Source organism: Hylobates moloch, unplaced genomic scaffold (assembly GCF_009828535.3).
Source record: "Hylobates moloch isolate HMO894 unplaced genomic scaffold, HMol_V3 SCAFFOLD_16, whole genome shotgun sequence".
Taxonomy (NCBI): Eukaryota; Metazoa; Chordata; class Mammalia; order Primates; family Hylobatidae; genus Hylobates; species Hylobates moloch.
The window spans coordinates 69,409,078-69,425,719 of record NW_026652291.1 but is presented as its reverse complement, the minus strand read 5'-3'; the positions used below and the strand labels follow the sequence as shown (position 1 = coordinate 69,425,719).

At 37.5% G+C, this 16,642-nt stretch overlaps 1 protein-coding gene across 3 annotated transcripts in view; it reads right to left on the bottom strand.

Moving 5' to 3' along the window:
- AKAP6 (A-kinase anchoring protein 6) overlaps positions 1 to 16,642 on the bottom strand; it is a 621,223-nt gene that overhangs the window by 243,709 nt on the left and 360,872 nt on the right. For all 3 annotated transcript variants that reach the window (XM_032179906.2, XM_058429369.1, XM_032179908.2), the window contains exon 6: positions 5,536 to 5,658. In XM_032179906.2, coding sequence (XP_032035797.1) covers positions 5,536 to 5,658 — 123 coding nt within the window. The remainder of the gene's footprint in view (positions 1 to 5,535; positions 5,659 to 16,642) is intronic.

Genomic DNA, 16,642 nt, shown 5'->3' with positions numbered 1-16,642 from the left:
CGGCCTCCTGAATTGCTAGGATTACAGGCATTAGCCACTGTGGCCAGCCTGTTTCTAAATACCTGAAATAAATCAGAAATGATATAATGAAACAAGGAACATTGGTTGCCTCAAGGGAGGAGAATCAATGGGAACATGAGTAAAAGGGGGACTTACTGTTGACTTTAACCTTTTACTCCCTTTCTTTAATTTTTTAATTTAAACACAATTCATAAAACTGACAAAAGCTTGCCTGTACCAGCATATCCTTCAAATACTATACCCAAATCCATTTTCTTTCATACACAGAGTTATTCTCTCACCTAAGCCACGAACCTCATCCAGTTAATCTATGCAGGCTGACCCTACCCCCATCAAATCTATGGTTGATTTCATGTTGTTCTCCTGTTTTAAAACAAACCCGGACCTTCAATGAGTCCCCATTGCCCTCCAAGAAAAGTTTAATCTGTTAAAAAGACATTCAAACTCCTTTACCACCCGCCCCAACCTGTGAGACTCCAACCTAGTCTCAACTACACCACATGGCTCACCATGCCTCTCTTACCATGCTTATAAAGTTTCCTCCCATCTCCCATCCTCCCTTCCCTAACAAAATTACATACGGCCTTTGAGATCTATGTCAAATTACCTCTTTGAAGGCTCCCTACCTCCAGAAAGAACCAATAAAATTTTTCTCTGTACTCCTAAGAATACTTTGCTTATCCTACAAGAAGTTTACTGATTAAAATTGTTAGTCATTTATGGGTCTATAGATGACTATATATAATCTATCGTTACCTCTCTTAGACTGAAAATCCCTTAAAGAAAGAAACCAAGCTCATTCATCATGTATTCCTAGCACCTAAATAACCGCCTGGCACTGACACTTACAGCTGTGTTATACATACACACACACACACACACACACACACACACACACACGTAGTTCATAGTCACCATTTTCCCTCACATTCCTCATTTATCAAATTGAATTAAGAACCTTGTTTCACCAAGGCTATTTCTATGTGGTTGGTTAATGTGTGTCCAAAATAACATGGTGCTATCTAGGCAACTATACTTCCTAAGTTTAATCTAGGCTCTTGTGGTTGATTGTTTTTCCTACATCTTGCACAGCTGTCTGGTATTGGTTTGACTTCACTTATTCTTACTGAATATACTGATTGGCTGCAGATATAAGAAGTGCTGGTTTGTCTCCTTGTGAATGATTACATTTGATGAATTAGGTATACATAACAATTTGGGAAATCAGAGTTACAATTTCAGGAGCAAATGGATATGAAATAAAATCTCTAGAGGGGGAAAGTGCTGACCTGCTCTGCTGCTTTACTCTTAATTCTAAAGATACTATAAAATCTCTTAAAGGGGAAAAAAAAACTAGTTACCCAAGCACTATTTACGACAGTTACTCACTATGCTTCTATTTATTACGCTTCTACTCAAATATAGCTTTTAGTAACTCTGTTTCTTGAGGCAATAAAAAAGGTGGTGGGGAAAATGGCTCAAATGTCCATCAACAGGTGAATGGATAGAACAAATTGTGGTATATCCATACAATAGACTACTTCTCAGCAATACAAGGGAATTAATAATTGATACATGAAACAACATAACATATCCCAAAATAAGTACGCAGAATGAAAGAAGACAGATCGAAAAAAATATATATTGTTTTATTCAATTTATATAAAATCCTAGGAAATGCAAACTAATCTAATAGTGTCATAAAGCAGATCAAGGATTGTTTAGGGATGGAGTAGAGGCCAGGGAGGGGTAGGAGGGAAGAATTACAAAGTGTCATGAAGAAGCTTTTGGGTGATAAGTATGTTCACTATCTTAATTGCAGTGATTGTTTCATGGGTATATGTATTTGTCAGATTGTCAAAATTCATAAAATTGTATACAGTAGTCCCCTTTATGCATGGTTTTGCTTTCTTCAGTTTCAGTTACCTATGGTTAACCATGGCCTGAAAATATAAATGCAAAGCTCCAGACATAAACAATTCATAAGTTTTAAATTGCATGCCATTTTAAGTTGTGTGGTGAAGTCTTGCACCATCCTGCTGTGTCCCACCTGGGGCGTGAATCATCCCTCTGTCCAGCATCTCTATGCTGTATATGCTACCTGCTCATTAGTCACTTAGTAATCATCCAGGTTATCAGATCAAAGACACGGTATACGTGAGGCGTGGTGCTATCTGAGGTTTTAGGCACCCACTGTGGGGCTTGGAACATATCCACCTCGAATAAGAGGGACCACTATACTTTAAAATGTTCAGTGTATTATGTGTCAAATATACCTCAATAAAGCTGGTTTTTTTTAAGTGTAAGAAGAAGACAGAGGTGAGAGAAGGGAGAGAGAGAAAGAAGTCTGTCCAAGAACATACCTATACAATTCTATCTTAAAGTGGTTTTCAAAGAAGAGGGAATGTTCAACACTTGCAAAATACCTTTCCAGAATGACATTTTCCTGAAAATGTCATTTTCTAGGAAGGTAAGAATTGTATTTTTGAAAGGAGCAGCCAGGTTGCAAGCAGATGATTAATTATCATGGAAAATCGTTGATGTATCATTGCAATTTCACAGTGTTTCTTACAGTTAAAATAAAGCTCCTCCATATGTCTTATAAAGGTATTATAAAGCTTTAATTGATTTGTGTTGGTGAAAACCCTTGGTACCATGATGGAAAATAATTGAATTAAGTATCAAAGTATGAACATACAACTTTGAGTATGATTTCTATATTTTTCTTTATAATAAATATTGGAGGGTGCCAGCTAGTCTAACACATTAATAAACCAGGGAAGACTCAGACGCTGGAGGCTTGCACATCTGTTGATTTAATGTCAAATACAGAATCTAGAGAAATGTTTAAAGAAACTTGTGTATCTACCTCTACTACTGGATAATCTTGCAAATACCACTTGCCCCCTCACTAAAAAGCAATAATGATTTATGCAGGGTTAACTAAGTAATACAAATCTCTAGGCTTACTCATACATTTTCTTTTATGGGAAGGTTGAGAAGAATAACAACATTGACTCAGCATGACAGTAAAGAAATACAATAAAAAATGACAATATTGATCAGGAGGACAATGTAGACTCGTATGGAAACGGAAAAACTAAGAATTTGATTGAAAGATGTTTGAGCCAGAGGCTGTATCTAAAGTAATAGACACAGCATTCAGTGTAACAGTGACTCTTGATTGTGCTTTAAGAATATAATTCAGTGGCAATCTACACACGCTAGGTCTTCAGTAACTGTTAGACATTATTATTCATGATTTGGGAAGTGAAATTTGAGACTGCAATTTAACATCCAGTCAACAGGTCTGGAGATCAAAGTCCCTCACTATTTGCAAAGTAGAAATAAAGAAGATGTTCTATGATATCTCTATTCCAATCAATATAATCAGACATGGGATAGTAGAGAAAACTCATCTAAGAAAATGTTGATCATAGGCAGAAACAAGACTATTCTTTAAGAAATAAATATCTTAAGAAGGACTCTTTGCTGTGGATCTTTATACTGGTGAACCACAGCAAACTGGAGAATAAGTTCCACATTTTGGGATGAAAATGTCATTATGAAGCAAGTACAGATATTGCAGTTCGTTATGGTTACCTATAAAAAGCTCTGCAATTTGTAAGGCTAGAGAGAATACAGAAGTCACTAGCCACATGTGGCAATTTAAATTTAAACATAAGTCAAGTAAAATTAAAAATTCATTTCTTCAGTTGCATTAGCCACATTTCAAATGCACAATAGACACATGCAGTTCGTGGCCCCCATATAGGAGAGGGCAATATAGAATACTCCATCATCACCAAAAGCTCTAGTGAACTGCACTGGAGGCTAACACAAGGATGCCAAGTAAGAAACCCTGTAACACTGTATTTGAGAAAGAGAGTGCTCATTGGTTACAAAGGGGCCATATAATTCAACCTCCAAAGGGGAAAAAGGAACCTTGGGTTCATACTCTCCTAGCCTGGCTTTCAATAAATAGAGTTAAAGTGCTCTTAATGCCCTTGTGCCCTCTGGGACCTCAAAAACTAAATGTGTGTTTTCCATAAAATATTAAGTCAAGAGAAAGTAAGACAGCACACTTAATGTGAAATAAAGTTCATATACTCCTGTTTAAACACAGATTAGAATTTCTGTCAGAACAATGCCAGTGAAAAGTTGACATTCTAATTAATACAATTTACATTATAAAGCACTGAATATCTTTATCTTGCTATTATGAAATGCCCTCTTTAAAAAAAATTGAAACTCTACTCAACAGGTAAATGAGTACTAAGGACAGCATATAAAAACCCATGTACAAGAGAGGTGGTTAGGGTCACTGGCATTTTTACACACCATCGACTCAGGTCTCTAAAAAGGGAAGCAATGCACTCATCCTCTACCACACAGTTTTGTCATTCTTTATCATCTGCAAGGCTATCTGCACACAGCAATAGGATTTTAAAGCTGTTTTTCTGTTACATAAACATGCTGCAAAAAACAAACACCAAAACCTGAAACATTCTCTTTCCCCTCTTTTCTCCCTCTCCATCTCTCCCTCCTCTCTCTCACTTCACATCATAGAGGACAACCATTCTGGAACCCTGTGAACTTGCATACAGGTAGCACTCCCACATAACGTTTATTCAATCCAAATTCTGAGTGTGTAAGAGGGTCAGAAAATCAACCCCACAGCTGGGTACCCAAGGATTCATGTTCATTGCCTTTGTCAATTTTATGCTATCAGTGAAAGGAATAAAGATGAGATCCTTACAGCTTGAATTTTCATCTCCTGTGACACGTGCTTTTCCTTCATGCTTTATCACACTCCACTACTTAGTTTCCACCCCTTCATAATTGATATCGGCCATTTGAAGCATTCAGTAAAAACCTCAGGAGGTTCATCGAATGTCCCCCAGTCTATAATTCTTGCTTTTAACATATTCAGAAGCAAATTCATCTGAGTGTTTTCCACTTCCCCTCCATGGTTTTCTCTATGCACAGGGATAAGTGTAATGACAGTTGTATTAATTATATGCTGAAAAACCCACATAGCAGCAAAAATGATGGAGATCATCATTTTAAATATTTTATTAAAATAGCCCAGTGTAGAACAGATAATGTAGACCCTCTTGATAATGAGAGGTTCATTAATTTTACAAGAATTCTAGAAAGCTTAGAATGGTCATCAAAATCATCTCTTTCATTTATTTGTTTTTAAGAAAGGGAAAACCTTCAGTTGTTGCTTTAGAGAACAAGGGTCTAATAAAATTTTCTAAGGTATTTTTAAATAATTACTTAATCCTTCCAGGAAAAGCTTTGAAAAGGTAGCTTGAAACAGAGATGATTTAGGTTTCATAGTATTACTTGAAATGCCTGTAAATTTTCATCTTCTGTGACCCATTAAAACTTGGTTTCATTGACATATAGTAAACTTTGATAAATAAAATTGATATTTCTCATAAACAAACAAGCAGTACATTCAAATCCTTTGATTATTGACAGCAAGAACAACACAATCTTGCCTACCAAGTGTGTCTCCAGATACAGTTTAAGGCCATCCATCTCTGCTTTAGGGGGAGTCCAATTCTCTGTAGTTTCCATGGCTTCATTTAACCATTGAATGAATTCATCCAGTTTGTTTACAAATCCCTTGTGAGAGGAAAGAAAAGGGGGAAAAAAGGGACAAGAAAGGCATGTTAGTTGGTTATTCTGTAAAAAGCCAATATTAAAAGTTCCAAATTTTATCCATGATCAAATCGATCCCACCACACTCCTATCCTAGTTTCATCTTTGCTGTAATGGAATTTCCACTATTCCTGGACCCGAAGTCTTATCAAAATGGGAAAGAAATTGTCAATGCTTCCCTCTCAATTTTTCTCTAGAATCACTTTTCTGAGGAATTTGGATTGGATTGTGGGGTGTCACTGTATGGGTGACCTCAAAACATGAAAACATTTCTGGTGTCTGACAAGCATCCCTCTGCCAAAAAATCAGGTCAGGTCTGCTAGGAACACTCACTGGCTTTGGGGGATAAAAGCATTCCTGTAAAATGGTGTTCTTCACCCAGAAGCCTGTGGAGTTTAGTTGCCATAGCTGAACTAGAAATATATTTCAAAATTACATAAGTATTTACAGGTCCTGGGATGAGTTCTGTCCACAGCCCAAATGTCTGTGTCTGAGCCTGTGTGCTACAAAGGAAGGAAGCGTAGAAAGTGGGACCAATGAACAAACATAAATACTTGACTTCGGGTATGTACAGACATAAAGATATATTCTTGGCTAGAAAGCACAAATCACAATAATCTTGCAATTTTTCAAATAGTGGTTATAAAATTTTATTGACCATTTAAAAGAACACATCTGTAGAAACAGAAAATATTTTGAAAATATGAAAGCCCAACTGCAAATCTAAGTGAAAGAAATGGGGCTGGGCTCCTGCTTTCCATGTCTGGGTAAACAGCACCACCTGGAGGTCATAAGGAGCAAGGGCAGGCTTCCACACATAATTAGGAATGGGTTGAGATGCCATTTCCCTACTAAACTTAACCCATTCTTCAGATTTGCCTTTCAAATAATCTTGATTAATATTTTTAATGCTTAACTGAGGATGTCCTGAGACTGAAGTGGAAAGAGGTAAAAGTAAATATTTTTTATAATGCTTCTCACAAGCTAGGTTTTGCCATTAGGGTTTTTCCTAGATAATATTTTAAGATTTATAACCCTTTAATTCAAGCAATTAGATTACCTCAAAAAAAGTCATGAGAAAAAGAGAAAATGGAATTGTGGAGAGTGGTAAGTAAAAAGACAAATAACACTCAGGAACACAAATTGTTTATTAGAGGGGGACAAAGCAGAGATGTGGGCACAGAGTCCCATAGAGTCAGATTACACCATACTGCCATGCTCTGGTGTGTTGCCAACCTGTTTAGATAGAGTTCAGTCTATCATCCCACATAGTGGCATATCATATGGTTTCCCATATTCATACATGCTTCCAAAAGCTTTTCCTATTGAAAATCTCTCTATTGTACCAAATCTCTAAGGACAGTCACACCCAGGGATACATATCACAACCAGATTTCACAAATGCAAGATTTCTCATTTATATTCTTTCAAAAATCCATCCCAATTGGTTAGGTTTGATAAAACTAATGAGAAACATCATCTTAGAGACATCATAATCACAAACTGAGACCTATACAATTGCAATTAGCTGAGCTGGGAACTATATGGTAGTTTAACATGCCTCCAGTCCTAGACTCCAACTCTAAACTGATTGATAATATCATTGAGGTTTCTGTTAGTCATCACTCAGAAGATTTTCTTCCAGGTGAGGTGAAAATATGTCCAACAGAGAAGGTTTCATAAATTTCATACAATGTATTCCCTTACTAAGTGAATTTTCTGGTGATCTACCAAACTCCGCCATTTTTTCTAATTTTCTCATATTGCAACTCTTTCCAAATGCCAAGAATCCATGTAAGATCATTCATTTTGCCCCTTCTCCTATCTTTAGAGTATCAGTTTGTCTGTTCTTTCGCCTTTCCTGTATTTGCATAAATTTTAGAGTTGCTTTGCTTTTCATTTCCTCCCAAATACTTGACTCTTTTAATATAGAAGTTACACTTATTCAAGCTCAGTCTTCGCAGCAGAGTGTCCCATCTGTTCAAAATGTTATTCCCCAAACTCCTTTATCTGGTAGACTACCTAGGGCTCAGAATATTTCACAGGTTCATATCTGACTTGATGTTTATGATAGATCACTTCAGATGTGTACAGCAAATCTGTGAGCAGAAATAAGGGCAGAGTCTGTTAGAACTCCAGTCCTAATTCTCGATACTCTCATAATTAAAATTTTGGTGAAAACTTAAGAGACCCTTTGCTGACCAGATGGACTTACAGAAGTATTGCCTGTCATCTGTGGATGCTAGTCAGAAAAGTAGAATTTAGATGGTTTATAAATGAGAGGTAAAAATAGTACTTTAGACTTCTTATAGCATTAAATAGTTTTTACTATTCTATTTAGAATTGTGTTGTTATATCTGTACATATAAATCGGTTTGGGGAGAAAACTAAGTCAGAAAATATATTATTTAGGGAACAAGTGGTTAAATCCAAGAAGATAAATAGTGAAAGACGTTATTTGAAATGTAACTAGTTATAAACCATTCATTATCTTCTCCCCTTCAAAAACAAAAATAACCTGTGTGTGTATGTCAGTGCATGGTTGCTTCATCATAAAAGGTTAGTCTCAGCCAAAGAGTACTAAACAATGTGTCAGGTTTCCTAACAGAACCATGATTACATAGTTAGCTGAAATCTGTGAGATGCAGATTAGACAAAACCCATTGGTCCTGGGTGAACATTTCTGGATGGCACCTCTGTGTATCCCAGCCAGATAGCAAAACAAGGCTGTCTGATATAGGGGAAACAGGAGTGCTCTCAAGGATTCTCTCTGGGTTTCTTCTGAATTATATCCCATCCTCACAACTTTTTATTTGTTGTACATTTCCTATCTCTTTTCTTGCCAATACTAAAAAGTTTCATCACTCACAATAGAAACCTGAGAGATCCCAGTGTTCCTAACTTATAAAAAAAGCTAAGCACCCCTCCCTTTAGGGAGATCTAGCTTTCCACCTCCCTTCCTGCTTCTATGTGTAGCCTCAAGAATATAAACAGAAATCATGAAAGAAAGCAAATTGGGGTCCATTCAATTCATGATACCTTTATCACATGCTATTTTTCCACCTCATTCAGCCCCCTCTGTGTACTATCAGGTTTCTGTGTATAGTGGACAGTGTACTAGGTACTCTCCCCCTATCATGAGATGTGCTTAGAAAGACCAAAAAAGTGCCACTCTATACACAGACTATGTGGATGTGCAGGTGTATTCACATTTGGACACACACAACAAATATTTGATGCCCATTTTCAGAAGTTCTGCTGGCATCTTTGTGGTGTGAATGAAAGAAAATAAGGATAACATAGGAAAATGGAAAAAAGATTTTAAAAATTATTTCGAAACACAGATCAAATCCTAATGCAACAAATATTGATCATTTGTTTATTCATTTAACAAATATTTATTAAGTGCCTTCTATGTGCGAAAAAGCACACTGCTAGACATAGCTGAGAATACAAAGATAAATATCATTGTGGCAAAAATTTCAGCAGAACATATAGCATGTCTAAGCCCTGAATTCAAGTAATTTTAATAGTCAAAAAAGAATTTTACAATAAATAAAGAGTTGGGACACTGTCCTGGATATTGTGAAATTATTATTATCTGTATCGGAATTCTATCTGTATCCAAGTTTGTTCTCATTCTTAGTACTGGCCTACCTGTGTGTGTTTCTAATCTTGTGAATTCAAATTTACTTCTCTGGAAAGTCAGAGGACTATAAAAATCAGATTTTCTTCATGACATAATCCAATGCCACAATTGCACTATGTGAAAAGTACATTTTATGCATATTCTACTCTCTGCCACAGGCTGAATTACAAACCATTGAAAGGCTATATTTTAGCCTTCATTGTTCAAACTCCTGCTACTGTATCTGTTCAGTGTCTTTCCCATTTTCTACCAGTGTCTTTATTGTCCCTTTCTGCTGCTTCTTCCATTACTTTTCTTTGCCTCCGTGACAAGCTGTCCAGGAGCACACGGAGGGTGACCTAGTCCACAAGATCCTGTCCTCCTGCCCACTCTCATGGATTGTTTCCATCTGAGTGAATCTTTGTCAAACTCCTATTTTATACAGGCTTTGAGAGTCTGTAGACCCTTGTTTGGCACCAAGCCAGGATTCAATCCCCAGAAGAAATCCTGGTCATCCAACTTGGGAGAAAATGGAACAGTGGTTGGCCCTCCTACAACTGGTTGTCAGCAAACCTCCTACTTTCAAATCATTTGCATTTGAAAGTTCCTTCATGAGGGTAAAAACTTACTTTTAAACTTTCTAAAACATCAATCTCTTTAAAGACTAAGAAGCACCGTGAAAGTACATGCAAATGTATACTTACTGGTTTGTGAAAAATAATTTGCTAGAGCCTTTGGCTGGCTAAAATACACTTGAAGATTATTTTCACAGTGAACATTTACAGTCAAATCTTGCAAAGTGCTACACTCCCCCAACAAGTTAAATACTCATTATTTCTTTTCCTAACTCTTTCTCCTCTACAACAAGCCTTGTTTGGTTAAATATAAACTGTCTGGGTGGTTACCTTTGCCCTCTGGCAAGGCTGTCATATGGAGCTAAAATAAAAGGAGGGCCTTCCTTGTGCCATATATGGGGCCAGGGAACAGCCACATAGCGGAAAACAAGATATGGCCCCTGCCTCATAGAACTGAAAGTCTAGGGGGGATTTTTTAAATGGGATTACATAATTATAGACTAAAATAAAGTGGAAAATTCTGTCTCTACAAGAGGAAATGGGAAGTATACAGCAGGAAGTAAATGCTGTGTTGTCGCCACAAATCTTCGAGATGGTGTTGATTATGGTCATTTTACAGATGAGGAAACTGAGGATCAGAGAAGGTAAGTGACTTGGGATTTGAACATGGATCTCACTCCGAAGTCTATTCCTCCCACAGTACCACACCACCCTCTAGAAACAGTGTTTCTGCAGACAAATTATGAGACCCAGGTCATGGAGAAGTAGCATTTATTCCCAGTTTTAAAGTCTTGGCACTGAGATAGAATTATCTGAGTCCTAAGTCTCTTACCCTTCTCATTCACTATTTTCTGTTGTTTTTTTCTCAAATGGAATTTGTGATGAGACTAAATGCTTAACAAGAAACACATTTATTTTTAGAAAGCAAAGATTACTGTAAAGTTCACTTCTAAGGCACAGAAAATTTAAATGAAAAATTTAAGGGAGTTACGTGCTTGAATGAGCCCATTCTACCAGTGCTCAATTACAGATGGGCTTGACTCAGTTCAATCACAGAGGAGATGGCCCTTAGTTCTCAGAAGGCAGTTGAGCCACCCTCTTGAACTGCTAATTCTTTTTGGTATTTGCTGTTTGGAAGTGTATGTGAATGTGTGTGTATTCATCCTCAGAGTAATTCATATTTATTAGTGGACAGAAAAATTAGGCATGATGTCTGACTCAGTCTAGATCAAGTTAGCTGCCTCCACACAGAAACACGCTGAAGAGTATCAAAAAAGTGAACTGTTTTCATTACATTTTATGTATTTATTTATTTATTCATTTATTTTTTAGAGACAGGGTCTCTTTAGAGATAAGGCTAGAGTGCGGTAGCATGATCATAGATCACTGCAGCCTCCAACTCCTGAGCTCAAGGAATTCTCCCGCCTCAGCCACCTGAGTAGCTGGGACTACAGGTGCACGCCATCACACCCAGATAATTTTTTTATTTTTATTTTTTTGTAGAGATGGGGTCTCACTATTTTGCACAGGCTGGTCTCAAATTCCTGGCCTCAAGTGTTCCTTCCACCTCGGCCTCCCAAAGCAAAGGTATCACAGGCATGAGGCACTGCACCTGGCCTATTTCACTATATTTAAAAAAAAAAAAGTCAGCATCTGCTGTTGAACCTTTTAAACTATTATGCTCTCATCTGGACAATTCTAGCTGAAACAAATAACCCTCAGATAGTACTCACTATGTGCCAGAACCTGTTTTAAGTACTTTGTACAAGTAGATCATTTAAGTCTCATAATGGCCCTGTGAGGTAGGTACTATAGTCATCCCCATTTTACAGACGAGAAGAGTGAGGCCCAAGAGGTAAGGAAGTCTGCCCAATACCCTACAGCTAGAAGGTGGCAAACTCAGTACCTGAATCCAGAAAGCCTCACTGGCACCATATGAAATCATGAACAGTCAGCTGATTTAACAGCTTGACTATGTCCCTTGCAGGAATCAGAAGAGAAGAACTAAATAAGGATTAATTTAGGGAGACACGGGAGGGTATATTAAAAGAGGGGAAAAAGTGCTTATCATGAGCCAGTGTGGATAATGTTAAGAAAACAGTTGCTACAGCCAGACAAAACTGAATTTGATTCATTTAGTTTGTACCTAATGACTTAATGTCTCTGAACCTTAGTTTCTTCATCTGTAATATAGGGACAGTAACATTCATCGTGGGATTACATGAGGACTATAGGAAAAATATACTTTAAAGCCTGATGTAAAACAAGGGCTTGATAAATGATTCTTTAAAAAATCATTTCCTAATTAATAAAAGTTCCAATTTGATCTTTTATCTCAAAATTTTTTTATTATTCACTAAGTCTACAGCACTGTAGTAGGTGCTGGCAATGAGATGGATTTTAAAAGTCCCCACACAGGCCGGGCATAGTGGCTCACACCTGTAATCCCAGCACTTTGAGAGGCCGAGGTGGGCAGATTACAAGATCAGGAGATAGAGACCATCCTGGCGAATATGGTGAAACCTTGTCTCTACTAAAAAAAAAGAAAAATACAAAAATCAGCTGGGTGTGGTGGCGTGTGCCTATAATCCCAGCTACTTAGGAGGCTGTGGCACGAGAATCACTTGAACCCAGGAGGCGGAGGTTGCAGTCAGCCGAGATTGCTCCACTGCACTGCAGTTTGGTGACAGAGCCAGAATCTCTCTCAAAAAAAAAAAAAAAAAAAAAGTCCCCACACAGTCACAATATAGGGGGTGGCAGCAAATGCTCTGGGCATTTAGAAGAGGGAGTCATGGCTTTCACCTCATATGGTCAATGAGACAGCATGATGGAGGCAGCATCTGAACCCACAGGTTAGCAAGAATTTCACCACCCAGCTACCCGACCAGTGGATCTGGAGGGGATCACGTTTCTCTACTAATTGTCACAAGTTTCAGAATAATCTGACTTAATTTTTCAAAACAGGCTACATTCTTTGGAGCCTATCTTTACATCAGCAATGGGGCTACCAAAAAATAACAGCTAAAGGACATCATGATCCTCTTATCCACAGTAAAGGTTTGTTTAAGCTCTAAATAAAGTAAGTAAAATTAGAACCTTATTTAGAAGCAAAATTATGCATTGAGATTTTTACATACATATTTACCAACATATATAATCTTCCGTTTTTGCGCATAATTCTTTATACACAGTTTCTACATACAATGACTAGATTTCGATTTTTGCATAACAGCACTCAAATGCAATTTACCTTTCCCAACCGACTAACTATATACTTAATGTGCCGCCAAGGCCCAGGGGCTCAAGACAAAGTGCTAGAGAGTCAAAAGCTGTGCTTTGGACTCTACTACCTCACTTATATACCCACACTCCTACCTAGAAAATCCAACACAGTATGAGTAATTGACAGAAGAGGAGAGATAGTGTATGCTTTTAGAACAAAGACTGAAGAGAAGATAAAATGGTTTCAGTCAGTGTTGACTCTGATGCCACCAAAAAAAACTCAAATACTGCAACGCCTAATGAAATATTTAGCTTCTTTTCTAAAGGTTGGATGAGAAGGCTTTAGAATATAAAAATATTCCTGATAAAATTGTCCCAGAATAAAGGTAAAAACTGTTAGTGGGAAAGAAAGAGCAGAATGGCATGGAATGGTATTATCTAAAGCTACCCAGGTGGGAAGTTCTATTCTGAACTCAGCATCATGTAGAAGGAATATTACACTGAATCCACAATTTCTTCAAATACTATTTAAGGTGGTTTCAACTGGGAAAAGAAGAACCCAGAAAGATTCCTAACTCTTATGATGGGAAAGGGATTCATCTAACAAATCTAGAGATTTTGAATTCAGTTGCTCACTATGGGTTTATAAAAAGAAATTATCAATCATTCTAGGGGCAAAACAAGATTGGAATGCATATCATCAACGTCTAATAAAAATAGGTATGAATAAAAAATTGGGAATAAACTGGAACAAACAATAGGTTAATATTAATTGAGCACTTACTACACACCAGGCACTCACATAATCCTTACAACAACCCTATGATACAATATTACTGCACTCTCCATTTTACAGGGAGGAAACTGAAGCACAGACAAAATCAAACACTTTACAAGCTCCCAACATTGTCAGGTATGAAGCTGGGGACCTCTCATTCAGGTAGTACGACTGCCCCAAAGCTTGGCAGACTTCCCCTAGGTGAGACCTTGCTTCAAGCACCCCCAATCCTCCAGAGACACTAGATAAGCAGATCAGATCATCTTTATCTGCCTTTAAGTCTCAAATGAGCACCTGAGATACTCAGAATTTAGGATTATGATAGTTTAATGGTTTAATTGTAGGTTTTTCATATCCAGTATTATAATTAACAATATTTAACATTTAGGTACTATCTACCAGCTATTCTTCTAATAACTTGTGAAGTTATTGAATAGTCAAATTTCCCCATTGTACAGATGAAGAGGCTAAGGCATAGAGAAGTTACGTAATTTATTTATTCACATAGCTAGTAAGTGGTTATTAAATAGTTTTGTTCCAGGGTCTAAGCTCTGGACTACTGTGCTATATTCTCTCTCTAACCAGATTTGTTCCCACAAAGTCCACAGAGAGAAAACAAAGGACAGTCACATTCTCTGTTGTTCACTCCTATTTTCCAAGCTTCTCTGAGAACCCCAGTTCTTGTCACATAGTTCAACCATCCCTATCAGAGCCCTATTTTAGATCATTCTTCCTATACTCTGTGCTCTCTCTTTTCAGCCTTTCTTTTCTTTCTTCCTTGACTATTGCTTCTGTTTTGGCTCTTTTTTCTCTTCCTTCTTCTCCAGCCCCTCCCCTCCTTTGTCCCCTACTCCTCTCTTCCCCCACTTCTCCTCTTTTTTACACTTGCTCATTGTTTCTTTTTTCTACAGTTCAAAGTCTCCTCCAGCCTTCTTAGGGTTAGTCAATCACTTTAAATAAACATTTCTGGACATGTCTATAAAGTTTTAGTGAAAACGGCTGACTCCTTGACACTGAAGTACAGACCTGAAAATGTTGTTTTATTCCTTGTTTAGATTAGCTCTAAATACTTTCCCGATTAGTAAGAGCTCCTTGCACATCAAATATCTGGAACAAGAGTGAGTGTGGCTTGATGGGAGTATTTGCAGAATACTAAGATTATTCAATAGATTACATGTGATTGTTGAGTTGTTGTTTATCCAAGTATTCTAAATTTCCTCCAGGGACTATATAACAAAATTATTATTCAGTAATAATAAAGTTACTATTTTTGGAAAAAAAAATTGGAATTCCATGTGAAAAGTCCTGTCCATTCTACCTTTGAGTACTCGCTATAACCTAGCAGGTTCTGCCCGTGTCCACTGAGCTGCTTTAGTTTAGCCTCATCAACTGCTTCAGAGTGCTATAGCAGCCTTTTAACTGGCTTCTCTGCTCTCAGCCTTTCAACTGGCAATCATTTTCCACACTGCAGCCAGAGTGAGTCTTCTAAGAAGCCAATCAGATTCTCTCACTCTCTGCATCAAAACTTTAATGACCATTCCATTGTCTTCAGGATAAAGTACAAATTACAGAGCATGTATGTATGATATTCCACTATGATATTCCAATATCATACTGAATGAGCAAGAAAATGCTATGGCCAACTTTCTACCAGAGAGCTTCAGGGCGGCAAGTCAGTAAATGCTAACAACTCAACCAATGTATCGTCATGAGAGCCAAGAAGACAGAAAACAGTATTATCTAAACACATCTGCTTGGAAAGGGGTAAAGAGAAAGAGGAGTTCCCATAGAAATTAGAAGCACAGACCCAATTTTCAAAAGGCTCTTAGAATTCATCTAGTTCAAAGCTCCCTCCACTTTACAGGTGAGGAATCTGACGCTCAGAAAAGGTAAGTAGGCTGGGCATGGTGGCTCATGCCTGTCATCCCAGCACTTTGGGAGGCCAAAGCAGGAGGATCATTTGAGTCCAGGAGCTTGAGACCAGCCTGGGCAATATAGTGAGACTCCATTTCTACAAAAAATAAAACATTTGCTGGGCGGGATGGTGTGCACCTGTAGTCTAGCTCCTCCGGAAGCTGAGGTGGGAGGATTGCTTGAGTCCAGGAGTTCCCAGCTGCAGGAGCTCTGATTCACTACTGCACTCTAGCCTGGGTGACAGAGCAAGACTCTGTCTCTAAGAAAAAAACAAAAGTTAAGTACTTGATGGATAACATTCACTCACCAGTAGGTAGCTGAGCCAGAAGAACTTAGGCATTGTGTAATCAAGTATACAGACCTAATTGTTCATTTTTAACGTTTTCATAGACATCTTTTAGAAAAGATTTCTAGGGGTCAAAAAAAGTATAGAACTAGAGTTTTTAAGAATAATGTAAAACTTCAAAGTACTATTGGCTTAGCAAATTGAGTACACTATTGGATAGCATTAGGCCAGCTGAAGTAAGGATTAAATTGCCTTTTTTTGTTCGAACTCCATGTGTATGAGTACACATACATGTGTGTATTAAGTTGTTTATTCAAAAAAATTTATTGAGCGTTTACTATGTATCAGAAATTGTATTAGGCCCTTGGGACTCACATATTCATAACCCAGATTCTTCTCTTAAAGAGTTCAGAGCACCGTAAAGTATGAGATGTATGATAATGCAGACTCATGGTTCTCGAACTTTTAATCTCGAGTCTCCTATTCAGAATTATTGAGATCCCCAGAAAGCTTTTGCTTCTTTAAGCTTTATCAATATTCATTTT